This window comes from Poecile atricapillus, chromosome 18, assembly GCF_030490865.1.
Source record: "Poecile atricapillus isolate bPoeAtr1 chromosome 18, bPoeAtr1.hap1, whole genome shotgun sequence".
Classification (NCBI taxonomy): domain Eukaryota; kingdom Metazoa; phylum Chordata; class Aves; order Passeriformes; family Paridae; genus Poecile; species Poecile atricapillus.
The window spans coordinates 4,420,160-4,447,531 of NC_081266.1; the positions used below are offsets into that span (position 1 = coordinate 4,420,160).

Genomic DNA, 27,372 nt, shown 5'->3' on the forward strand with positions numbered 1-27,372 from the left:
TTGAGATCTGCTCCTGAGTTCCTGCAATTGGCATTTCTTAGAGGGAATTAGGTTCTCATTTCTCTTCAGGACTGCCATCCTGCCCCCTAAACGCTCATCTTGCTCCTGTAGGAAGATTTGGGCCATGGAAGATCTTTTCCAATCCAACTTCTGTTTAATTTTGCATGAAGGAAGACAGTGAGGGGAGAGCTTTTTCTTTTCCTCATCTGGTATCTCATTCAAATCCGAGTTGGAACAGAAACAGAGGAGGAACATCCACTGAACTCTAAGTGCTTTCCAGCTCTGGTTCACATCTGTTACTAATGTATCTTTATATTACTGGATAGTTTAATAAACAAGGAAGTAAGAGCTGTCCGGCGAATCAGGTCCCATCATTTCAGAGCTCCATCCCCGGCTCTGACACGAACCTCTTGCAGAGGCTGATATATTTACATGATTTTCGTTCTGCCCGTTTGCTAATTGAAATAACAACACTTTTCCTTTGCCACGAGCCAGAGCGGGGGAGTCGGGAGGAAAAGCAGAGTAAAAGGTTGGTGTGATGGGGCAGCAGTGTGATGGGGCAGCAGCCCTGCTGTCACTTGGCTGTCACAAGTGTCAGGACAGCGAGGGGCTGGCTCTGCACAGGGCGGCACAGGCCGGAGCTGAACGGCGCTGGGGGAGGCACGGAGAGCTCTTGAGATGTTTAAATAAACTGCGGAACAGCCTAGCAAGCGCTTACTCACAATCCACGCAAGTCAGCAGCAGCTGTCCCACACAATCAGAGGCTGCGGTACCGAATTACAGGGCTCGGCGAGGGCACGGCTTGCGCTCCCGGGACGAGGGCACGGAGCCAGCTCGGCCGCTCTCTGCGTCCCTTCCTGCCTCTCCGCATCCATCCCGCATCCATCCCGCATCCCTCCCGCATCCAGCCCGCATCCGTCCCGCATCCATCCAGGATCCCTCCCGCTGGGTTCCGCATCCCTCCCGCTCGGTCCCGCATTCATCCCGCATCCCTCCCGCTCGGCCCCGCATCCTCCCGCATCCCTCCCGCTCGGTCCCGCATCCTCCCGCATCCCTCCCGCTGGGTCCTGCATCCCTCCCGCATCCCTCCCGGATCCCTCCGGCATCCCTCCGGCATCCCTGCCGCTCGGTGCTCGCTGCTCCCGGAGGCCCGCAGGGGGCGCGGCAGGTCCGCGGGCGCTGCGGAGCCGCGGCCGGGCGGAGGAGCGGCGGAGCGGAGAGGCGGAGGAGCGGAGGGGCGGGCGGCCCCTCCGCACTGCGCGGCCCCTCCGCGGTCTCTCCACACTCCGCGGTCCCTGGGTCCCCTGCGCTCTGCAGTCTCTCCGCACTCTGCGGTCTCTCCGAACTCCGCGGTCTCTCCGAACTCTGCGGTCCCTCTGCACTGCGCGGTCCCTCCGGGGCCGCGGCGCCGAGCAGCGCTCAGCGAGGTGAGAGCCGGGCGGGCGGTGCGGAACTCTCCGCGGGTGCGGGCACCGGGAGGATGCGGTGCGGATTTCTCCGCGGGTGCGGGCACCGGGAGGATGCGGTGCGGATTTCTCCGCGGGTGCGGGCACCGGGAGGATGCGGTGCGGATTTCTCCGCGGGTGCGGGCACCGGGAGGATGCGGTGCGGATTTCTCCGCGGGTGCGGGCACCGGGAGGATGCGGTGCGGATTTCTCCGCGGGTGCGGGCACCGGGAGGATGCGGTGCGGGGCCGGGCAGCGGCGGTGGCCGCGGCACCTGCCCGGAGCGATGGGGAGCAAAGCCCGCCCGGAGGGACGGAGCCGGCGGTGAGGAATGAGCAGCGGCTCGGAAATGTGGAATAGAGCTGTGGAGAAAGGCAGAGGCTGTGCTGCGGGCGGTGCCGGGAGCTCCCGCGGATATTCACTCCCTGGGTATCCCATTCCACCACGTCCCGGAGCAGTCTGTACCTCTGACTGTCCGTGCAGGCTGAGAGCGGTCTGATACTTCCTCTCAGGCAAAAGGAGTCAGGAGCATTTAGACATCAGAGATGAATCGAGACCGTTCTCGATGTGTCTTTACTCTTTGTTTTTACAAGCGTTTTTGTATAGGTAAAAGCCTTAGGCTTCTTTTTTCTTCTTTCTTTTTCTTTTTTTTTTTTTTTTTCCCCAAAAAATACCTTAGAAATGCATTTTGCTGTAGAGCGAGGAGTGCTGGCATGGGAAGCATCCTACGCCACTGTTAGAATTCACGGCTGAAGTGGGTACTTCAGCTCAGCAGCAAAGCTCCAACTGCTTGCATTCACACATAAAGTTCCACCCGGCTTTAAGGGGAGACCGAGTATTTAACGTTTTAGTCAGGGCAGAGGATCATCATCGTCACGATTGCCGTGTTTTCACTGTAGATCTTGAAGCACTCTACCATGACAGGTATGCTTGTAGATTTTACTCTCCAGGATAGTGAAATCAAGGTCATGCAGCAGAACTGTGAGCACAGACAGATCCCATGCTCAAAGTGCAGCATCAGAAACTCTGGCATCTTTCTGCTAACCCCATGCTTTGCTGAATGTTTATGTGTGAGCTAAGACAGCTTAAAAAGGAGTGCTAGAAAACTTTCTGGGTATGGATTTGTTTAGGGCAGTGAGCAAGGTACAAGTGCTCAGAGGATTTTAGGCAACTGCTGCTGAGTAATTGAAACCTTTTTGGAGCTGGAGGAAAGAGTAGCTGTCTGCAGGCACCACTAATGAGTGCTCACAGCTATTCAATATATTCTACAAAAAAAAATCCCTGCATATGATTCAAATACAGTAAATATATGCCATTTCAGCTGAGAGAGAAAAGAAGAAATTTGTAATTAGGAGCCTTGCAAGGCAGGTGCCTGGGGTTGTTAAGGACCTTTTGCAATCTTACAGTGCCAGTGTGAAGCCAAGAGCAGCAGCCAGAAAGCTGAAGGTAGGCTCTACACAAACAGTGCCAAACGTGTCAGTGGTGCTACTGCAATCTTTAAAGCAGGAACATAGCATCAATTGTCATGATTATTTAAAAAGAAGAGAAAAAAGGAGGGGGGCGGGCAGGGGAAAGGGAGAGCCTGGCTCCTCGCAGTTCCATCCTCGTGGTGCTCTTCCCCAGGCTCTGCATTGACGTCACAATGACACGGTGAAGCTGAAGGCAGGAGCTGGGAACAGTTCTTCTGCTTCACTTTTGGTGACTGAGTGAGTTTGCCAGCGCTGTGTTCCTTCCAGCATGGCCAAGAGTGCAGAGGTGAAGTTGGCGATCTTCGGTCGAGCTGGCGTGGGCAAGTCAGGTATGTTTGACTTCTGATTTTTAATTCTGCTTGTCTTTGGGTAACTTCTTTCTCCCTCTGTGCAGACAAACTCTTCATAAGAAAGGGCATCTGGGATCAGGCCAGGAATTCTCTTTTCCTTGGCTTTTCATGCTATTTTCTCTAGGTTCTACCAAATAAAAGTACTTTTGCCACTTTTTAAGAATAAACAACAACGAAACAAACTTCCCAACCCAAATCAAACCCAGTTCTCATGAAGTGAGTGGCAACATTATCCTTTTCCAGTGGAACAGAATTAGTAATATTCAGTTTGTCTCTTCATAGCTCGTGCTCAATGAAGGCATGGAATATTATGCTCCCTATCCTCTCTTAAATATATTAGATGACTTTTGTAACAGTTATAGTTCTGGCTGGTTTCCACAGGAGATTTTAGACTCAGCAACTCAAAGAAGTTTTGTTCTCAATGCTCTCCTGGATTTACATGTTTACCAGCAATCTAAGGCAACACCATGTGTAAAGCTTGCATTTGAGAAATAAACACAGTCTGGCGAGTTGATATGGTAGAGACACAAGGGGGAGGCATAAATGTTAAAAATCCATTTCTACAGACAGCCTTTCCTCTGGTGAGACGAGGAGCAGAGTGTGAGGGTTGCAGCCTCTCTCTTGGGTAGTTCAGGGGTGTTGCATTACCTTGACAGCTCCAGGACCACTCTTAACAAGTCCTTGCACCACAGGGATGAGGAAATGAGGAGACTGAGCCTAACCATGCTCCCGTGGCAGTTTGGGAACTGTAAGGTTTTGTTTATTTTATTAAAGATCTGCACAAGAGAAGGCAGGACATAGGATGTGCTGGTAAGAGCATTAAGCCAGACTCAGCTGCCATCAACCAGCTCCAGTTCCCCAAAGTGACTTTTATATTACACATGCCAAGGTTCTGTCCTATAAATGTATTACAGTTTCAGTAACTTGGGAATGGGTTGTTTATAAAAGCACGTTTACCCTGGAGGTATTTTACCAGAACACTATCAGTGAAGTAGTTCTGTCAGCTCTCAGGAAAAAAGGCGTTTGTGAGGCACAAGTTCTTAGAGATTATACTGCTTATTCAAAGGCAATGCAGATTAAATTCCACCTTTTTGAATAGAATGCCCGAGGGAATGCTGATAATATACTGGGATAAGTTTAAACTCCTCCTTCTTCCCTGCTGCCCTTGCCCCATCCCCTCTTTTGTATTCATATTTCACTGTCCTACCTAAGTTTTGCAACTTCAGTGGTTCCCCTTTTGGTTTATCTTACATTCAGTTGGTGGTTTCTGTGGTTGTCCAGTCTTTTGGCTGGATTCAACATAATGTGAGAGAACACTGAAATATTTGCAGGAAAACTGAAGCAATAAGAGTTCCCTCTCCCTAGTATTCTTAATAGCTGGAGAGCTTATATTTAAAAAATACAAAGCTACCTTTTAAGTGCTCCATTAAAATGCTGCACCAGCACAGGATCAACAAGAGCCTTTTTTACCTGTTGTATCCTTTTTGTAGACTTCAGTATATACTAGGGTAGTATAAATAGTAAAAGTGTTTTCCTGGAGTCCTGGAACTGGGTGGGAGACAAAAGAAATGGAGAGCCAATAAAAACATCCTAGTCCTTCGAGGTCTTCCTCTTCTCTCCTTTTTTTCCCTTTGAGATGCAAGGAAATATTACATAAAATATGAATGAGGTTCCCTCTTTTGACTGTAACCATATTTGTGAATCTGTGTGAAAATGAAGGCACAAATAAGTGAATTTAATGGGGTAGAAGGGTCATAAAGTGCTATCAGCTACCTCAAGAGAGCAGCAACCGTGCCTTCCAGAATCTCCAGCTTGCTTATGGAAACCCCTCTTGTACATTCCCATAAAAGGACCCAGTTTTGACAGCTTGGCCAAGTGTAGAGAAATAAGAGTGTGTGTGTGTGTGTGTGTGTGAGAGAGGGGGGTGGTGTCTGAAAATACCTATTTGTCTGCAGCCAGCAGTAACAACAGTGGGAGTGCTGTTCCACCTTTGCTAAAAGCAGGGCTGGACACAAAGCTCTAGCTGGCTCTGGTGGGCAGTGCCCTGCTGGAATAACATGTTTTCTGGAGTAACCATGCCATTCCCCACGCCTGGGAGCAGTTTGGAGGCAGGATGCTGTGGTCAAGGCTTACTGGAGCAGACTTGGCCAGACAGCTGGAAGATAAGGCAGGCTCTAGAGGCAAAGAGCACAAGGCAGAATGCTGGAGCACACATGCAATGAAAAGGAGACGTTGGGTGATAAATAGGGCCACTGTAACTGCCAGAAAGTCATGCCAAAAGTCACTGGCTCGCTTTCCTGGCTCATCTTCATTTGCTGAGGAGGAGCCAGGCATTAGGTTTTTAATCTGTAAGTGGTTGGAGCACCTGACAGCGTCTGTGGAGTTACAGCCGCGCTTTGGAGCGTCCTGGAGAGGCTCCTCTCCCACTGCCTGGCCCAGACTTTGGATCAGTGAGTCAAAGCAGCTATGGAGAAAGAAGTGTTGTGCTTCAGGACATGTGGGGAGCTAAAGCTGCCCCTCTTGCACTATGGAATTCATTAGACCCAGAGCTGAGGAACATCCCAGGCTCATTTTTAATGCCAGGCATTTGTTTTTAGGGTGAAAGACTCCCTGCTCTACAAAGCAGTCCCTCCCAAGACTCTCCCAAGCATGAGGTGGGAAACCAGAACATTGTTCACAAATCTGAATAGTGATGGCATCTCAAAAGAGTTAAATCCAGGGAAAACAAAGTGTTACTCGACTTTATTGCTGATCATCAAGTTTCTAGGGTTCAAAGGTTTAAAAAACAAACAGCAGGCATAGCTAATGGCACAGCTTTTCACTGTTCTCCTTCCTTGCCTTCTCTCCTGCCTGCTGGAGAAGTCCAGCAGAGTGGCTAACCAACTCACTTTGCCTTTTTACTTAATGCAGACCTAAACTTTTCCAATAGAAAAAGAGGAGCAAACAGCTCAGAAAGAGGCACACAGGAGTTCCCCCAGGTCAGGGTTACGCTGAGTAATGGGCAAACTCACCAGGTCCAAGCATCCCAACCTGCTCTCCTACAGTGGACTAGATGCTCCTTCCTTCACCCTGTTCTTACTGTATAAAAGCTGCATAAACAGTGTTTTAAAAGAGCTGAGAAAAACCAGATGAGGAGCTCTGTCTGAGCCAAGGAGCACTTTGCAGCTGCTTCAAGAAGGAAGTACTCTGTGGGTGGGAAGGGACATTGCTAAGACCTGCTACAGATAACAGGGCTGTACCTCCTAATTTGGGCTGGAGTCAAGCAGCACCGAGGAGGGGAGAGAGCTTTTAAAAGTCTTTTTCTTGACAGCCAAGACGAGCTTGGATGGAGCAGAGGATTAAAGTTGAAGTGAATTACTTAAACGGTGCTGTTTAAATTGTTCCTTCACTGCATCCTACAGCTTCATTCCTATGGTAACAAAACTGAGCTTTTCCTAAAAACTCCTTTTAAAACTACAGTAGTAGCAATTAATAATGACTTAAAGGCCTTGTTCTTCCATGTCATCACAAGTCACAGTGTGTGCCCAAAAATCTAAACAGGAGTGAAAACACATGAACCAGGAGGAGAAAAACAGGGCATATACTGGATAACCCTGCATGGTGATGCTTTTCCAACTCATAACTCAGTTGACTATGAATGCTCAAAATACCTCTGCTTAGGAGCCTTTCTATTTTGGCCAAAAAAAAAAAAGAGACAATGTCCAGCTGCAGCTTGTGCTATCCAAAGTGTCTTTTTGCAGGCTGAACACTCCGAGTTTCCATGTTAGCAGGGGCTGCTTTGCCCAGCCCCTGGCAGATCTGTGTGGATGGGCTGTGCAGCTGCAGCCAGAAATGGGAATTGTGTGTGGGTTAAGCAGTGGGGAAGATACTGAAGCTCCTACAGGATTCCCCCAATAAATGTGTTGGTTTCTAAGCAAATCGCTGCTTGCACAATCAGGTACGTGGGGCAGAGGGCTGCTGTCACCTTTTGATCCAAGAACACCTCAGATGCTTCCATTTGGGCAAAAGAGTGACCAGAAAAGTGGTTTCAGTAATTGTCACCTGGCAAAGAGCCTGTGCCATCACAGAGATGAAGATCTCAGTGACTCGAGTCATTTTAGGGTCACAGCTGGGAAAGTCCTGAGCAGACGTATTTGTATTATGTCTAAACAGGATGGGGGAACATAGCTGGGAGAAAGATACCTGGTTTTGAAAGTTCCTACAGAAAAATTCAAGCAGCAGCCAAACCAGAGAGTCCTTCAACAAATCTGTGTTTTGTTTTCATTATTTGGGGATATGTCTGAAACACACTATCAGGGATCACTTCCCAATTGCAAGGTCTGGGCATGTGGGAAGTAGAACTGCATTCATTGTCACCCCACCCCCCATTCAAAAAACCCTGTGGGTTACTGGGAAAGAAGCCCAAAGTGATTTTTCTACTTCACAAATCCCCACTCATATATTTCCCCCCACTAGTGGCATTTCAGGGGCTTTTGCAGAGGAAACATGAGTTATTAAGGAGTGATTAGTTATCAAGCTCACAACTCTGCTAGTAAGGCAGGGAAAGCTGCCATGAGATCTTCAAAGTCTGTGCTCTACCAACTGATGTATGAATTACTGTAATAAGGTGCCTCTGAAATCCAGAAATGTGGGTGGAAAGAGACTGGATTTTTTGTTGTGGGTTTTATTTTTGTTTTTGTTTTTTTTAACTCACACTAGTGGAGTAAATCAATTGCCTTTTTTTCCCTTTGTTTTTAGGAATGGCAATGACAGCCAGATGCTTAATTGATTATTCAGTAATCATGTTTATTACCCAATATATTAATTGTCCTGTACTATTTTGCTGGTAAAGCACTCATAAAACACTCCCACTTTATACATTCTCTGGTTTTACACTTTTCAGCCAGCTCCAGCTTCTCTGAAGGGACTGTGCACGTATGTGTATAAGTCATAACAGTAATTAGGTCACTGACTTCAAGATTATTTCTTCCCCAACAAGAATACAAATGTGTCCCCTTGGATCAAGTAATATTGCAAGCAAACAGTTGCATTGAAATGACCTTCCCAAGCTCCTGTTCAGTGGATGGTGTTGATGCCTGTTTAGAGGGTTCATGCATTGGTGAAATAAGCTGCATTGTGGCTTTAGCACAGAGATACAATCCCTTTAGCCAACAGCCTTTCTCCAGACTGCATTTGTTCATCTTGTCATGCTAACACTAAAGAGAAGGAGCACCAGGAACCTGGGCTAGACATACAAACACTTGCTCTGCTTGTGTCTGCTACCTCCTCCCTTTCCCCTGCTTGTTTGCCTATGCATGGTTCACTATAGCCTTGCCCTTGGTGTAGTAGAAACCATGACATTTGATCCTCCTTCTGGCTAACCATGAAATAAAAAATAAAAAAATGCAGAATTTCTCTAACCAAATGCCAACGTTGTTCATTCAAGCATAGCTGCCTGCCCTGTTCCATCTCATTTAACTACATCTGACATCAGCTCTACCTGTATCCCCTCTGAACAGCTGGTGGCAGCTGTTAGAGCTAAGACTAGTCCTGCTGTTCTTTCCTCTTTTTTTTAGTTGTTTAGGTTGGGCTAAATATAGCCTGCTGTTTGATTACTGCGGAAGGAATGCTAGGATTCAAGATTTATGTGTGCAGCACAAATTTTTCCCTAGGCCTGTGCCTAGCCACCCCCTGCAGCTCTTGCCTTGATAAGATAGCTACCCTGCCTCTTTGTCTCCTGCACTTTTGCCAGAACCAACTGCAAAGTTTCCTGCTGGAGTCCCAGGAATGGTTTGTCTGGTTATGGTAAAGGTTTGCACTCTGTCTACTGCTCCCCAACAGGGAACTAAATGCAGGTCCTTTCAGAAACTGCAAGTTTTTAAATATTCCACAAACTTCTTCATTACCTCCCTGATATCTGAAGTCCTTGTATTTACTTTTCTTGCCTTGTTTCATCTCAGATGTCACCCTCCCATTTCCCCCTGCCAGTTCCCTAGAACTGCACATATTCCCTAAGGACTGTGCGTGGTGAAATGGCTTTGTACTTTACAGAAGACTTTGTATTCACAGTTCCCTTCTCATCCTCCTCACTCTGGCCTTCCTCCCATCTCTGTTTCTCATCCCCAGCTCCTTCTTTGCCCACACTGTCAGTGCGTTGTGCATCACCAAATGCTCAGGGCATGAGATCCAGATGAGCTAATCCTGGCAGCAGTGGTGTGATGCAGCAAAGAACAGGCACTCTGAAGTGGTTCCTACTGTCCTGGAAACCATTCCTTGGCGGGGACTTGGAGGATCTTGGCTGCTCCAGGCAGTCATTGCCTGAAGCCAGCTTTGCACAGGTTAAGAAGGGAAGCAGTGTATATCTGCACATAGCTAGTCTTGGTCACAGAAGTGGGTAAATTTACCGATTTTGGCTTTGTGGTACAGCAGGAGAAACAAGTTATGTCTGTATTTCTCAAACAAACTCTTTTTTTTTTTTGCTTTTGTGCCACCCTCAAGTTTTTACAGCACCCAAAAATAAATATGTTAGGTGTATGAAAAACTAACACTGCTTTAAGGTAGGAGGATCAATGAAATGCTTTAGGCTCTAGCCCTGGTTACAGAGCTGTGATTATCTGCTGGTGACTGAAGGTGTTTGTACCCTCTGTACCACATGCCTGGCAGGCACTCTGGAGAGAAGGAGAGACAAGGAATTGCTCTGAGGCAGCAAGGGAACTGTGGCATCCTTATCCATTCGCTGCTTTTATTCCAAGTCTGTGTTTGCTCAGCGTTACTGGCAGCCTTTTATACACCCCCTGCTGCAGAGGCAATTACTGCTTTAGGCAAGGACACCCCTGAGGTTCCCTTCCCTCTCCACAGGCAGTTTGAGGGGTGCTGATGGAGTGTTCCCCACTCCAAAGTTACACAACTCCCACCTCACAGATCTCAGCCAGCTGTTTGAGCCCACATTTCTCCCATTCACCTCGGATCAAAGCAGCCCCTCCTGTTTCCATCAGCTCCTACCTCTTCCTGGAGACAGGAACTGAGGGTGGTGCATCTGTTCCTATCACCTTTTCTTAATTCTGAATGGGAAAAAGTTCTTTTTTTATGGCTCTTTCCCACCAGGTAGAGCATTCACACTGCTGGAGTCAGTCTGCAGCTGTTACAGCTTCTAATGGATTTGCCATGTAGGTGTTGGGAAGTGCCATATATTATGGCAGTGACGCTGTAGATAACTCACATTCTATGCATCCAGCGTGAAAAGATGAATGGCAAGAGAAGCACGAAGCCCTAGGGAAGGAAGTAGTAGATATATTAAACATATGTGCAGCTTTAAAATGTCATAGAAATTGGCTGGAGCCTCCAGCTGCCTTTCCAGAAATGTTAGACAGTAGTCTGCTCGCAGGAAAATGAGGGAATATGTTGAAAACATCCAGCCTGGGTTTGAAAGCACAGGGAGCTGCTGAAATTCCCGGGTTGTTGTGCTGCCTCTGCGCTGGGGTCAGCAGCAGAGAAGCTGCAGACAGGCAAGAGCAGAGGCCTGGGGCAGTGCTGTGTTCCCACAGGGAAGCTGTTTGGATAAGTGGCTTGAGAAGTTTTCAGGGTGGAAGGATGCCCCTGGGCAGTGCACAGGATATATTCCCCCAGGGAGGGGATTTCTGCAGTGCACAGGATATATTCCCCCAGGGAGGGGATTTCTGCAGTGCACAGGATATATTCCCCCAGGGAGGGGATTTCTGCAGTGCACAGGATATATTCCCCCAGGGAGGGGATTTCTGCAGTGCACAGGATATATTCCCCCAGGGAGGGGATTTCTGCAGTGCACAGGATATATTCCCCCAGGGAGGGGATTTCTGCAGTGCACAGGATATATTCCCCCAGGGAGGGGATTTCTGCAGTGCACAGGATATATTCCCCCAGGGAGGGGATTTCTGCAGTGCACAGGATATATTCCCCCAGGGAGGGGATTTCTGCAGTGCACAGGATATATTCCCCCAGGGAGGGGATTTCTGCAGTGCACAGGATATATTCCCCCAGGGAGGGGATTTCTGCAGTGCTCGAGCAGCGCTGTGGCGCTCCCAAGGGCTGTGGGAGCAGTGGCCACCGGCTGGGCCCTCCTGCGAGGTGGCCACTGCTCATGGCCTCAAGTGGCCAGTGTGGGAGCTGAGGGCAAGGAAAGCGAAGCCTGACAGCCCCAAGTCACCGAGACATTTTGGCATTGCCAAAGCTCCTTTCCATGGCTTCTCTGGAGGGCCAGGGCTGCTGAGATCCAGCCTCATGGACGGCTCCCAGGCTGGCAGCATCTGAGAGCCAACCCCGGCCGGCCCTGTGGGATCCTTCTGACCCTTTATGGCTCTTCCACTGACATTAATTATTGACAGCAAAATAAAGCACAGAAACAACATTTATTTTCATTAAAAACATATTTGGCAATCCTGTCTTTCACTACTTCCCCAGTAGGGCTTAATTTCATTTTGACCCACAGGACCACAAGCACAAAAGGAGCTTGTCTTTACTTCCTTTCTCCCCTTCATGTGGCTGTATTTTCCATCCAAGTCTCAGTCTCACTGCAATATGGTCTATCAGAGATTTGCACAACCCTGCTCTGGAGAGCTGCTTTTGTCAGCAGCTCATCTCTGTGCCTGCCCTGGGAAACAAAAATCCCCCTTCCCTCAGCAGTGGAAGCCAGTTAGAGCTGTCAGCCATGATCTCTTCCTGACCTTCCCAGCAATTGACCCAGAGGAGCTTTACAAGTGAGAACTTCAAAAGTGTCATTCAAAGCAGGAAAGGCTGAGAAGATCAGAGAGAGCTATTTATTTTTTTGCTGCAGAATAAATTGAAAATTATTGAAGAGTCACCGCAGAAGAATGCAGTATTAGACCCATGGGTGGCAGAGAAAACACACAAACAAAAAATCCCCACCAAACCCCACACTGGACATGGACAAGGGAGTATGAGCCAAAACAAACACCTTGTTAAGCAACCTCAGTGGCAGAATCTGTGATGCCAAGCACTGCTGCTTAGCCCAACTGGATTCCTGTGGTTATGTGCACTGGAGCTGCTTCTCCTCCAGGTTGATTCCCTACATGAAATAATTGAATAGTGATCCACAATATGTCTTGGGTCTGTTAGATCTACTTCCAGGCAAAAGTTTCAAAAAATGTATCTCCAATCAAAGAAAATTTGACCTTTAGCTGTGTGAAGCACGATAGGTCTCAAGATATTCCAGTAAACTGTGTCCTGGATATTCAAACATTCATACACTAATCTTCAGTCTCCCATGGTAATCTCAAATAATTACATCTCATGCAAGAATACTCTTTTGTTAGTATTCAGTTAAACCAGTCTAGTTCTCACCACCCACCACCGTGTTTCCTCAGTATCACTTTGATAATTTCTCGGCGAGTTCTGTTTGCAGTTTCTGACCTGGCATGTGAAATAACCAAGCCTCTCTCACGAAAACAAGCTACCTCTATTTTAAACATACCCAGTATGACTGTTTTCTTCATTAATTTGCTATTTGGGATCCAGTATGAAAGAGGCCCCTGAGATTTAACTCAGTGCCACTGTGCTGGAAATTCACATAGTGTTCAGTGCAGATTGGGAGGAGTTTGGGAGCCTGGACTATAAGAAATACTTCTATAGTTTGGACAGGTCTTTTGTAAAGTTCTGCAGACTTCTAGGGCTCCACAGAAAAAAATCACACTCTGTTTCTACTCTTTCTGCTTAAAAAGGCAAATATACTGGATTCTCAACTAAGAAAGGAGCTTTGCCTGTTCTGTTTCCCTAATCTCCCTCTTCTGAATAAAGCACCAAAATATATAGGATTTTCGTTATTTTATTTTCATGAAGAAACCTCATTAAAGTTGCCTTTTTCCTAAGCAGCTCTAGCAGCTACAATGTATATTTAACTGTAAAATCACATGCAACTGCAGATGTTCATGGTACAATCAGCATCAGCTCTGGAGCAGGATAGTTTAGCATCCTGGTAAAGATGAAGAGACAAACCATGGACAATGCAGAAGAACCTTTGAGCACTTTCTTTAGTTCCAACATTTAACAGGTATGAAAAATATCATGATTTGCCTGCAGGTCTTTACACACAGCTGGACAAAGTTTCAGAATTATTAAGACTAACCTCATGCTCAGTATCATATATCTCACCTCACATTAGGTCTGTACCTAAAAGACTTTTCATTCACCAAAGATAATTTTGCATGGCTCACTTTGTAGCATCTCTTCAATTGCTAAACATTTACTAAATGGTGCCTTCTAGTAAGCTGTGAAAATATGAATGTCATCCAGTCTGAGGAGCTTTGTTTGCACATCAGAGCACTGGAAGTTTTACTTTCTGCTCCCAGTGCCACAGCACAGACAGGGACTGGCTGCAAATAGAAGTAAGGGACTCAAGAGAAGAGAATGACCTTCACAGCTGAGTTAAAACAGTACATTGACACCTTAGATCCTACCTCTGGCTTCTGCACATGTTCAAAAAGGCAGGGAAAATACAATGACCAGCATCAGGAGCTGGAACAAGGCTTAGGGAAACATGCTCATGACAAAAGTACCTTGAACTTGGTTGTTCACTGCTATTTTCCATTCATTCCCATTAATAGTGTTGCTCCTTGTGAAGGTTAAAATGCTTTTCTTAGGGATAACACGGCAGAGGATTAAGAAAAGGCTTTTGTTTAAAGGATGAGCAATCTGAGATCATGTGTTAGAAGTAGGAGGTCATTGTGCAATTCCAGGACTTCTCTGAGCAGGTGACTCTTAAGAAGTCAGGGCTGTACAGTTCTGTGACATTCTAAAGGTATATTCAGAGCACTTTGAACCTGCTGATTGCAAAAGTGCTCTCAGATCTCAGACTGTCCCCAGGAAATTTTGCAGGCCAGTTACAAGTAGAGAATGCTCAGAGTGACTCCCAGAGTGTGAAACCAGTGAAAATAATTCTGCACCTGGGTCACTTCATAAGGGCTAATCCAGTTGCACCTCTACAGTTTCTGAAGAGTCTTTAGGATGCTTTTCATGATCTTGCTCTTGTATTTGGAGAACAAGAGGAATGTGGTGGGTTTGGTTTGGGTTTTTTCCAGTATGAGTACTGACCTGTAGAAATCTTATCTTCCTGAAGCTTGGAGCACAGACTGGCATCCTTTAGTTCCCAGTTGGGTTGCAGGCTTTCTGAGGAGCAGGGAGTGTCCCAGTGAAACCCACAAAATAGCCTAGAAAAGTCCCTGAGTGCATGGGGGTGCTGGGTCATATGGGAATGGGGACTGTCTCTTGTGTAAAGCCTAATGACTGTTCCACCTTCTGTCCACCCCTGTACCTCTCAGCACAACATCACAGCCACTGCTCCTAAAAAAAAATTAAAATTGTACCATTAAAACAAGTGCTATTCACCACCTTGCTGGAGAAGCTAAATCTCCAGAAGCTAAATCACAGCAGCTCTCTCAGCCCAGGCATTTGGAAGAAAATCTGAATATTGTCACACAGGTGTTGCACTTGGCACCAAGCCTGGAGTCTGGAGGGTCTGTACTGTACCCTGCAGCCAGGGCAGGGTTTTCTACCCTGCTGCTCTCAGCAGTGCAGAACCTGTCCAATTCTAGGTGCTTCATGAACACCCAGGGATTTTATTCCTCATTAAATAATTCCCCCAGCAACAAACATTTTATGTCCTTCATTGCAAGGGGGTCAGAGCAGATGACTGCAATAACCCTTCCTGACTTGAAAAATATGATCTTGTTGATGATGTGTGTATTAAATTGGGAATCTTTCCCTGGTGCTTAGTGGATTTTTATTTCCTCCTTAGCTAAAACACTGCTGTAGTCATGATTCCCTCCTCTGGGCCACTTTTCTTTCTCTTAGTAGTGTTTGTATTCTATATATCTGCTTATTATTATATATATCTGCTTATTATTATTATATCTGCTTATTATTATTATTCATGCTCACCACATGAAGCCCACTCTTCATTTGATGGGGCAGATGATCTTCATAACCCTGTTATGAAATCTTTTTTAAGAGTGAATATTAAGTATCTAAGGAAAAAAAAATGATATAACTTTCTGTATTGGTTTTATTTAACATGTACTTTATGGCATGAGGTTGAAAGCATTCACTGAGTCAATGTTTGGACTGTGCTGCAGGGATGTTAATGAGAACATCCAAATTTTATGCTTTTGAACTCATTAAAAGGAATAGCACAATTTGTGCAGCAGTGGCTGATTTGCAAGAACAGGGATTAACAGGAGCACACAGAAGAGCAGAATACAGATGCAATTTTTTCACGTGGAGATCAGAACAAAAACACAGAGCTCTCCAGTGACCCGTGCCAACATGAATTTTTTTACCTCTCAACAAGGTGTATGATTTGAAAACACACTGGCAAATAAAGAGCTTTCACAGAGGAGATCTGCACATATCAAAGAGGAAATGTGGAAGCAGTCAGATTTAGAAAGACAAACCTTAAGCTAGCACTCTTGGAAGATGAAAAAGCAAAGTCACAGAAGGTGAGCTTTAGTTACAACTCTTCAAAACTAGATGAAAATTTCAAGGGATTATTTGCAAAGCTAATAAAGAACATTAGTTCTGGAAAATTAAAGATTAATTCAAGGCTACTCAGAGTGCTAGACTAAATAACCTTGTGCTGTGTCCTGAACAAATGCTGTGGCCCTCACAGATAGAAGGAGGCTGATATATGAAAATAAATGAAAAAGCCTGTGTTTATTTCTGTGGGTTTTGGAGCAGGGCCATCAGGAGCAGGACCAGCCATGCCATAGGCCGTGCCCACGCTGCCTCATCCCAGGGAGGAAAGAGGATGTCTGGGGTGGCCCCACAACCAATGCTAGCAGAAAGAAATGTAATGAACTGAAAGACAAAACAGAGTTTAAAAGGCACCAGCACAGACCCAGGAAAGGCGTGCTGTGCTGTTTTCTCAGTCATGGGTGCTGCGTCGCTTTTCATTCAGAATTTGCAGCGCTTCCTACAAATTCTCTAAAAACACATCAGCTGAAAAAGTTACAGTTCACACGTTTTTTCCACCCCTGCCTTGCATCAGCACTAGACTTTATATAGCACAGCACTAACACACCCTTGCAGCAGCATGGATTTCCCATGCTGAGGACTCACTGAATAAAACCACAAAGGAACTGATACCAGGGTGATCTAACCCTTGAGTCTAACCCAGACCATTCCAGCTCAGCCTAGACCCTGACTCTTTGGACCAAGGACTCTTCCTGCTGCCTGAATGATTCAAACTGCCCCCATCAGTGTGGTGTATTTTTCAGTAACATAAATACAGGCTTACCACAACCTCCTGTCTTCACCTCCGAGAGACAAACACTTAGTAGAAGGCTTCTTATCAGGACAGCAAGAAAATGCCCACAGTCATGAGATTTTCTGTTCTGCAGCAATGTGGTACCTCTACATGAGCCTGGCTTGGACTGCTCAGAGGAGAAAAAAAAACAACCAAACAACAAAAAATGGGGTGGTTTTCTAAGAGCTTTGGCAATTAACATAATGAGGGGACAGTGGTAATGACTAGGACATGACATGTCAGGATCATAGGTCCAATAACATGAGCCATTTATCTGTGCTGGCCTAAGTGAGGTCAGTGGGGCTCCTGCATCTCTTTCTCTGACAGGGATGAGTGTCATCTGTCAGGAGAAGCCTCAGTTTTCAGCTGAGGCTTCACTGAAAGCAAAACTTCTTAATGTAGCCTTAAATGGTGTTAGGGTAGTACCAGAGCCCTTCTAAGTTTCTTAAGACATTGCTTAGGTTTAGCTGCTCAGACTTGACAATTCCATGCTGGGTGTCTGCTCCAGGCTGCTTTTTTTTTTTTGTTACTGGAAGATGTCTGCAGAAGCAGTACAGACATTTCTAAGAAGGCCAGGAAAACAAAAAATAGCTGTGTGGCTGTGTTAAAAAACATTCTCCTAGCAACTTTGCCCAGGTGTTCTAGTAATAGCAGTCCCCAAAGCAGGAACACAAAATATGACAAGAGTGGGGTCAGGATGTCAGCAGGGGTGCTCTTTTTCTTTGCCTCTGAAAGTGTACCTGTGTTTGACAGCAAAGCAATGCCTCTGGAAGTCCCAAGCTGTGTGTCACAAGCTGGAGGTAGAAGTTAAATTTTCCTCACGAGTTTATCCTTATGGAAGACATTCCAGCCCTAGATATAGGACACTTTTCAAGAAGCTGTGTAGGGAAAAAAATTGGGCACAGATCCTCTGAAGAAATAATGAAGTACACAGGAGACAAAAGCTACAAGAAATGAAGAGCAAATAGCAATTTAGGATTAAGTTTGTCTTTCCATTAGCTTATCTGAAACAGATTTGTCTTGGGAAGCAGCTCTGGAAGCTGAAAAAATGCAGCTCCCAGCACCAGAGATTAGTGGCAAAGTCTTAGTTGCTTTACCTCGAGTCTGCACATCACTGTGAAACTTCCCTCCCTGCTTGGGCTTTGCTGGAGCTTTTTACACTCTATCATTTCTCCATCCAGTGCAACTAGAAGGGTACCATCAGGGTTTAATTTAATTTTCTGTTTCATCTACTGTCCTGCACAGAAACCGTTCCAGAAGAGTTATTTTTTCCATCCACTTCAATTGAAGATCAGTTGCTTGTGGCTCCTTGATTTTTATTTCTTTTTTTTTTGGCTTTTTAGTGCCAAATCACATTCAAGTGAGGGCATTGAGCAGCTTGGGAAGCAATTACAATACCTTGAGTAGATTCCATGCAGCAGTAGCCCCAGAAACCATTGTCAGTGCATCAAACTCATTTTGGGTGTGTTCACCTTACCCCTAGATGTTTGTCTTAGCTAAATGGCTTTTAAAACAATTAATCCAAATGATTAATCCAAATGCCTTCCCGAGGTTTAGCACTTGCAGAGCAGTGGGGAAGCTTTTGTTCATGGCCAGACTCCAGTTTGTGCTGCCCCAAGTGATGAGCATGGGGCACTCTGTGTGCTGGCATTTACAGCAGCTCAGCAGGACACTGCTGGTTGCCTTTGGTGGAACTTTATAGCCTGTTTTTATTGCAGCAAGGCCAGCAGTGTGATGAACCTTTTTAATAAATCTCCTCTGATGGATTTGCTGGATTTGAGGGGTGAAAAGTATTTACCACCAACACAGGCCCCATTTACCACCATTAGTGCAGTCTTAACTAGGAAATTTATATTAAAAAATGCATTTACTCTGTGGGGCTACAGCATAAATGAGTATTTTGTGCATGCAGTGAACGACACAGCACTGACATGAGTTTTTATTTGGTATTACCCAAAGTCAGAGCCTTATAGACAGGTTGATAATTGTCTCTTCTGCTATGTTTTCCCCACAGTGCAACAAGGGAATGAATAAGTGCTCTGGAGTTTGTCAGCTGCTGAAACAAGCTGTGGGGAAAATAATTCATTTAAGGGCAACTTCAATCTCATCTTCACTCAGAAAGTGAATTTAATGCAATTTTTCTTTATAAAGTAACTTCCTCCAGTTCCTTCCACTTTCTGCTTCAGTGCTGCAATACTGAAGCAAACTGTTTGAATGGCAAATTTTTCACCTTGTCCAAAATTGCCATGATGAATAATTTGTTATCCCAGTGAGAATGAGGCCAAATCTCAATTTTGCAGAATCCTAAAACCCTGGGAGTATGTCCACGTTTGGACTTTGGTTTGTGCTTTACTAAGAGAAAAGCAGAGGGGGAAAAAAAAGGCCTGGCTTGGCATGTAGTTCTTGATCCTGTATGTTGTGATATCCCCATTAAACTGTCCCTTGTTTGCTTAAACCCTAAGAACTGAAAACTTTTAAAACCTATTTATCGGGCAGCATCACCAGCCTGAGCAAGTGCTGAGTTAATCATTCTGCCTGCTGCATTTTCTGGGTGAAACAAAACATCCCTTCAGTGTTTGTCCCTGTGTGCAGGAGTTGAAGGGTCTGAAATTCCCTGGGTCTTTCCTGGGCTCTCTGTGCACTGTTACAAAGGAGGTTTTTGATGGATTGCTGCTGCCTCCCCTCAGTATCTCTTTATTCCCTGTTCCCTTCGAGTCATCCCTTTGCTGTAGAGCAGTGGGAAGGGGTTCTTACAGCTCTGCTGCCATTCCTGGGGACACATCCTTCCATGCTGGATGCCTCTGTGCCAGACTTTTCCTGCTCAAACCTTTGCAAAAGCTGCATTGATTCATCACCTCCCCTGAGGCTTGCAGGGGCATGAAATCAGAACTTCTATTAATCTGAGGCATATTCATTTCACACCTATAGCGAGTGATGGAAGTCTGATCTGCAGCAAACATATGGGAGATGTCAACAGATTTAAAATGTCAGATCATTTTTCTCTTCCTTTATGGAAGATTTCCCTCAGTGTATTTCCATATTTTTGCATGTGAAAAAGACACAGGTGATTTTGAGAAGAGCTTGAGCCTTTTTGAGCAGTGGGCTTAAAATCTGTTTAGAAAGGAAAACAGTTTTAACTGCTTTACTACTTTGATACAGAGTATTTAGTAATTCCAATCCTATGATATAAGCAGAGAACACCTCCCTCTCATTTTGAATCTCCTAGGGAATCATAATCTGATTTGTGTTGTCATTCATACCAATTCTCCTGAATGTTCCCAGCTACTCCCAGTGAATTTTAACTGCTCAAGAGAGCAGTTTTAATATGAATACAAGGATCGTGTTTATGTGCACAGAGCAAATGAATGACAGTTCTGAAGTCCACGTGTGTCTACACAAACACTTAATTAGAAGCCAGAAAAAATGCATAAATTTCAATATTTAACCTTGAAGTCAGGCTGGTGTAAATGTCTGAAGTAACATTACGGTTTTCTCCAGTAACTGGGACTCAAAATGAACCACAGTGAGCTGTTGTTGGCAGCAAGAGACTTTGGTCTTAGTTTTCCAGCATCTCTTCTTAATTCTGCTTGTATTTATTATATAAACTTGAAAAATCTTTGATCAATTTGGAGTTGTTTACCATCTTATGCTGATACACAAGGAGAAGGTTTTATTAAGCTCAGGGAAATGATTCAAGTAATTGTCTTGGGGCAGCTATACAGGTGCAAAGTGTGGATGACAGAGAAAATCTCCTGGGAATAGAGTAAAAGAAGGGGAAGGTGGAAAGGAATTGCTGCATTCCTATTTCAGCAATTAGGATTCTTCTATTTGTGTGTGAGGTTTCAGAACTCACCTGCATAACATCTTCGGAGTTCTCTGCGTAATCACAGTGGCTGAACACACATCTCCACGAGCTTTCAGACAAAGCTGAGGTTCTCCCAGTGCTGCCATCAGTCAGGGCTGCAGAAAAGGCAGCAAATGCCAAAAAACATTGCAGTTAAGTCATGAGAAATGACAATACTTTTGTGAATAAGGAAGGCTGCATCTGGCTCTCAGCCGCCTAGATGATTTTGTATGTGCTCAGCTCCACAAATCAAAAAGCTTCTTGAGTTAACCTGCTTCAAAGGTCTCCATCTAAGACCAGCCAAGTGGCAATTGAAGTCCCAGCAAAGGTATTAAAAACAAACAAAAAAAACCATTGTCACAAAAAATTATTGTTTTTCTGATATGGGACTCCTTTCACCACAGTCACAGCACTGTGGGTAGTTCTTAAAGCTAAACAGATGAATTCTCTCTTAAAATCTGTCATCTAGAAACTTCTGCAACAGCTTGGCCACACAAGCCAATGCCAGTGAAATGGAGAGCAAAATCTGGGCAGCTAAATTTCATTTTACTGTGATTTCTAAGTTATTGGCTTATGTTTCATTCTGCTTCTGCCTGGCTGCTTCCTTTTGCAAGGACACTTTATCTGGAAGGCATGGCTCTGTGCTGGGCCACCCATAAAGTGTCCTTTTCCTTTGGAAGCAAGGGTATTCAGGCCTTATAAAAGAAGATAACACATAAACATGTTTATTCAGAAGTTTAATAATATTTCAAGCTAGAGCTATTCAAAGTGTTGCAGGTTTATGGGGTTTGTTGTTGTTAGTTTGGTTTTTTGGGGTTTTTTATTTTTTGTTTCTTTGGGTTTGTTTTTGGGTTGTTTTTCATTCATTGTGGAGGTTTTTTTACTTTTATTTCTCTTTTATTTCTAACAGTCAGCCAGATTCCTAGGTAAAAAACCTTATCTGTCTGTATCCAAGCAGCAGAAAGATTTGTCTCCCTGTAAACAAATACTTCAGCTGCACCATTGTGCTTTAAAACATCCTTATCAAAACCCCTGCAGGACCACAGTGTTCTTCAAAGGAAGAACAAACCCCAAAGGTGACCTGAGCTTTAGAACTGATAATTCTGAGTGCTCAGAATTGATAATTTTGAGCCCCTCAGTTGAAAGGGACATTAAGTCTCTGAAGAAGAAGGTGAGCAGCCACTTGTGCCCTAGCCCAGGGTGGTTTACTCTGAGGAGCTGAGCTGTAAAACATCCTTTGCTGTCTCCTGTGTGCCAAAGGGGCATCCAGGAGATTGTCCAGACTGAGTGCAACAATCCATTTCCCAAGTTTCATGGTGCTTGGTGTAGAGCAATCCTAGTTTTAATGTCCCACGTCTCCCAATGGGGGCTGCAAAGTGAGAAATCTAAGTTTGAGGGTTCTCCCACTCCTCGTGTGGTCTTGGCAAGTCACAATCGTTCTCTACCTCAATTTATCCCAGTACCTTTCAATTTCCTGCTTCCTCTTTAATTATGGCAGGAGCCAGCGTGCCCCAGCAGAGATTAGAGGGCTCTCTGCACCGTTTGCTAGGAGGCAAACAAAAGATGTGCAAAAAAATCAGCTGATGTTTGTATAGCAACGTTTGTCTTGTTTGCAGGGCACCATATGGATGCAAAGTTTTATGTCTGGCATAATCCTACAAGCAGATGCCTGGAGAAGCAACTGCTCATCTGAAGTTTTTACTAGAGGAACCTCCCATTTCCTCTACGCCACAACTTCTTCCTTCTCTAACATATGGAAGTTAAATGTAGTTATGACTCAGGGGAAATGTTTCTCCTTAAATTTAAAGAGCTTTCCCTGAATGCCCTTTCTGTGAGGAGTTTTCTTTGTCACGTTTCTTAGAAACCACTTGCAGAGTTTCCTTCTACAGCCACTATTTTCTAAGTAGCAGAAATTAGCACAAATTAGAAATTTGTACAAGCCATTTGCTTGTACTAATGTTATGATTTTGGGGACAGGCTTGCTGATCTTCAGGCTTCAAATAAAATCTTTAATAGCCCAGCAGAACAGTGTTGTTCTCCCACTTTTTTATCTGCAAGAAACACTGTGGAAGGTGCAAGGCAGCCCTCATGGGAGGCAAACTTCTTTCTTCATGTGGGAAAGACTACTCAAACAGCAGCTAGAAAAAAGTAAATTTGTAATAAAATAAAAAATAAAAGTGTACTGCCTACCTGAATTAAGTTTGGGGTACCTATGTCTTATGATGTAGTTGTCATTAAGGAGCTGATGTCTTTGAAAACCAATGACTTGAATTCAGATTTTCTATCTATCAGAGGCTTCTTGTACAACTTTATGTCAGTCACTTCAATTCTAATGTAGTTATTAGACTAGAAGTTTCCTTCAAAAAATCCTGTGGGGAATAAATGCTTTTAGACCTTTAAATAGTTGAATATCACATCAGTGGGAGACTCCACACATAAGCACGTCAGTGTGTGTTGTAATTGTGTAAAAATGGTTGGGAGAAGGTGAGATTTCTTTTGTGGCTACCTCCTTGGCCTCCACATCAGTTTTCTCTCAATCTATTTTAATGTCAAAATAAATTTCTTGTAAAAAGAAAGAGACCATAAAGCTCGGATCACATTTGGGGGTGTGAATATGTGAAATGCCCGTTTGCCAGGGGATAAAAAGCCATCAATCAGAATATTTTTAAGCTAAGGAGTTTGTATCTTCACCTCTAGCTTCCCCTGTACCTTGTCCTAACATCTCCAGCAGTATCTTCAAAGTCCAGTGTCTTGTCCATTCATGGGACATCCAGCAGAACATGTCCTCTGTGTGGAATCTCAGGGACATCAGGGTTCAACTTGGATCAGCCAGAGTCCACTACTTGGGTGCCTTGACTCTGTCCTACAGAACATATCCCTGTGCTCCTGCATTTCCTCCCTTCTCACTGCTGAGGCATTTCAACACCACCCCCAGCTCCCCAAACTTTTGGTACCTGACCCAGGAATACACCAGGACCCTTCTGAAAAGCAAAAAAAGCACATTGTCTTCCAAGAGAAGTAGAAGAAAAATCTGTACTTTACGTGGTGAGGGGCAGGCTCATACTCTTGCTTTAAAAAGACTGGAGGTTATAAAATGTTTCTTAATGGAATGCAGGGGACTCAGCAAGCTGGTTCAAGGAAAATGTTTTTCCTCTCAGTCCATTTTAAACTCTCTCCCTATGTTTTTTTCCCATTGGCACTGAAGCAGCCATCTGAAATAGATCTCCCCTGCAGAAACTTCTGTCCCAGAGAACATCTTCATGCAATAATATCCCAGTGGTACTTATTAGCCCTGTAAAGTGTACCTGATGCCCTGGAAACCAGGAGGGCTGAGACACTAAACCTGCCTGTAAGCATCACAGTGCGGAACGAATTAAGGCTGCAGTAAGCTTCTTCCTCTCAAGAACCAAGACTATAGACAGACACCTAGTCAGAAGTCAATCCAAAGCAAGAAATAAAAAGCTTCCTACTTTTCCTGTAAGTGTGAAAATTTAGTTAACAAATAGACACCCTGCTGCACACAGTTTAGTTAGGACAACCTAAGCCAGATGAGAAATTTTAATATTCTAACCATGCCAAAGGGCCTTTCTGCAGTATTTCTACCTGCATACAAAGGGACTGCAGCTATAGGTGTTAGAAAAAATGTGCAGAATTTGTCCTGCTAATGGATGAAGATGAACAAGCAGAGTTTTAGAACTGAACCTAATTCATCTTCAGCACATTGCAGTGACAGGCAGCTCTGAGGTGAGCTCATCCTGCAAGGAGCTGTACTGCAAAGAACATTCCCAGAGGACAAGGAAGTTACTCTGAAATAAGGAACAGATAGTGTTAATTTGAAGCAAAATGACTATACTAGAATACTCTGCATAGCTATCTTGATATCAAGCCTAGTAATTTATGATTTAGTTGAATTCTTTTTCAGGTGTTTGTCCTTGCTCAAAAATGCAGCTCCAAGAGTTCAAACTGTCTATCTTTCATTTCCCACATCAGGGATTCAGAAATCAAACACCAGCTTACAATATTGCCTGTGTGGAATCAAAAGGCTTTGGGAACTGATGGAAGTTTCACATCCTGGTTTATCAACCACCATGACCACATTCCCTGTCTGAAGGGGCTTCAGTGCCTTGCACAACTTTCCCTACAGGTTCTGCAACAAGATTTGCAGAGTCAAGATAACCAGGCAAAGTGTTTTGGTAGCTAGAGCTCAGGACTATAGAATTACACACTCAATTACTGGTTCAGGTAATGTCACCAAGATTTTAATGACTGACACTGAGATGTGTAGAGGCTGAGCTCAGCAGAAGAAGCAGAAGCTCAGCTCCTTCCCTGAAGGTGGTGGGAGATGGTTTCTGTGTCAGAAACAAGGCAAAGGATCCTCTGACACCAATTTGCACCTTGTGCTGTCCCTCAGCTCCTGGTTCTCCACCACACACATTGAAGCTGTAGGTAGCACACCAAGTGTCTCATTGGGACAGGATTTGTGTCTTCAGGGAATTTATCAGCTGCTAAACTCTAAGGGTTGTCCACACTTTCCAGATGTTGTGGTGTTTATTGCAAGGATCAGAATACAGTTCCAGCAGCTAGCAGATAGTTACTAGATCACACAGCAGGATACACAAGGAAAGCAGGATTGTCAGATCCTGAAAGAACTTCGACTTGTTGTGTATCCCATAGAAACAGCATAACATTTTTCTTGGAGAAGGGCCACTCACAAATGAGTCAAGCCAAAAGTCTAGGAAAACAGCAAAGAAATTCAGGCCCAAATGCTAAATCTTCAGTGAAGAGCATTTTCTACCTAGGAAGGTTTCTCAGTGCTTTTCCATTGACTGCAGCCAGGCATCACCTTTCTTTTTGTGGCATCAAGCTGTTCACATCCCTTTAAAACACAGTTTTTTCTAGGACCTGCATGTTTTTAAGGTCAGACAAGCCAGGACCAATCTCTGGTAAGGGCTGCATCTCTTCACCTGGGAGTCTTCTTGCATTCCTTCACTTGCTGAGTTCCTTAACTTGGCTCAGCTCTCCTGTCAGTGGAGCTGATTAATTAAAAAAAAAATGTGTTTTGTAACACAGCCCATGATTTCTGGACAAGTCCTTTCTCAAAGCAAGGAGCCCTATAGGGGGAAACATTCTCACAAAGCACTTGGAGTGTGCAGGTGATCCACAGCATGTGAATGCACACGTGATCTCCAGTATAGGAGATAAAGTGACCTTTTTTCCATCAGCTGAACCAAATTGAGGTAAAAAAAAAATAATCAAGGCAATTGGAAAAAAAAAAGAAAAGCTGCTGAAGGCCCACGTGCCCATAAACACACACTATAATGAATTAGATTTACCTAATTATTTATAATGCCTATATTATATTATATTATATTATATTATATTATATTATATTATATTATATTATATTATATTATATTATATTATATTATATTATATTATATTATATTATATTATATTATATTATATTATATTATATTATATTATATTATATTATATTATATTATATTATATTATATTATATTATATATCATATTATATTATATCATATTATATCATATCATATTATATTATATTATATCATATTATATTATATCATTATATCATATTATATCATATTATATCATATATCATTCATATCATATCATATATCATATAATATAATATCATATTATATTTACACAATCTATATTATTAATTAACAATATATTATTAATAATAAATAATATACATACTATATTTATAATACCTAATATATTATATTAATATGGGTATTATTAAACAATAATAATATGAATAATTAGGTATTAATAATAATTTCAATTATCTATTTAGATCATCCCAAGGGTTATTTGACTACCATATCTAGAGATCAGCTTCTGTTTGCTATAACCTACACTGTGTGGTTGAGGCTGAGTATAAGTTAGATGACATCAGATATTTCCCATCCTTTGCAGTGCCCAGGGTGGGACCAATGATCCTTGGGGTCCCTTCCAGCTGAGCTTGTTCTGGGATTGGGTGGTGAGAGAGAACTTTGTCCTAAATTGGATTCTCAGCTTGTTCTCCAAAGCATTTAGGAAAGGCATTGTGAAACAAATCATAAAAGGCTCTTTGGAGCCTTGGGTGTGAAAAAGACAAGTTAGGAGCAGAGCTAGATAAATTATAGAAAGTGCCTGAGTCACATGGTGGGAGGAGCCTTTGAAGTGGGGAGAAGCCCTCCAGAGATCTGCTGCCATTTAGACTAAATGCAGAAATACTTCTAGCCCAGAAGATGACCAGGAATCTAAATTTTTTTTAAAAAAAACACTTTATTCTCTGCAAATATCTCATGTTCACATATATTTTGATCTCCATGAGAAGCATAACTTCTAAAACTTATTGCAGGTGTAAAAACCAAACATTCAACCCCTGTAACATCACTCACTCCTGCTCCACAACAAAAGAAAAACAACCCAAAGCCCTCCAAGAAATCAACATCATTGTCCTAATTAAAGGAAAAACACAGGAGCAGCTAGAGAACCTGAACTTGCTTGGTCATGTTCTTGAGCAGAGACCACTAATTAAAATCAGAATTGGTGATATTTTATATCTCACCACATCAGAAGGATGAATACAGGAGTGTTCACAGAAATGGGATGGGAGCCTCACTGGCCATATGATTTATTAGATGTATTAGATTTATTAGAGTCACAAGATAAAATGGGACACACAAGTAATCCAGAGTTTGAAAGGGGTAGGTGTGAATTAAAGCTCGAGAGTGGATTTTCCAGACAAAGCATCTAATCCCAAGGCTTGGATAGCAGAGCTGTATGAAAGGCATCAGCAATGAGCTGCAGTTCCATGCCTAGGGATACACAATGATCTGATATCCTCTTTTAAACTCATAATAACAGCATCATTTTAAACTCATAATAACAGCAGCATCTTGATTCCTTGAGTGGGCATCAAACAGGGGCGTTCACAGCTCTACCCTCTCCCATTTCCAGCTCCCTGACCT

At 43.9% G+C, this 27,372-nt stretch overlaps 1 protein-coding gene across 1 annotated transcript in view; it reads left to right on the top strand.

Annotated features, from left to right (window-relative positions):
• The first annotated feature begins 1,201 nt into the window (after positions 1-1,201).
• The window catches only part of RERG (RAS like estrogen regulated growth inhibitor), a 97,546-nt gene continuing 71,375 nt past the window's right edge, over positions 1,202-27,372 (top strand). The window contains exons 1-2 of the mRNA XM_058852887.1: positions 1,202-1,427; positions 3,069-3,243. Coding sequence (XP_058708870.1) covers positions 3,183-3,243 — 61 coding nt within the window. The 5' untranslated portion in view covers positions 1,202-1,427; positions 3,069-3,182. The remainder of the gene's footprint in view (positions 1,428-3,068; positions 3,244-27,372) is intronic.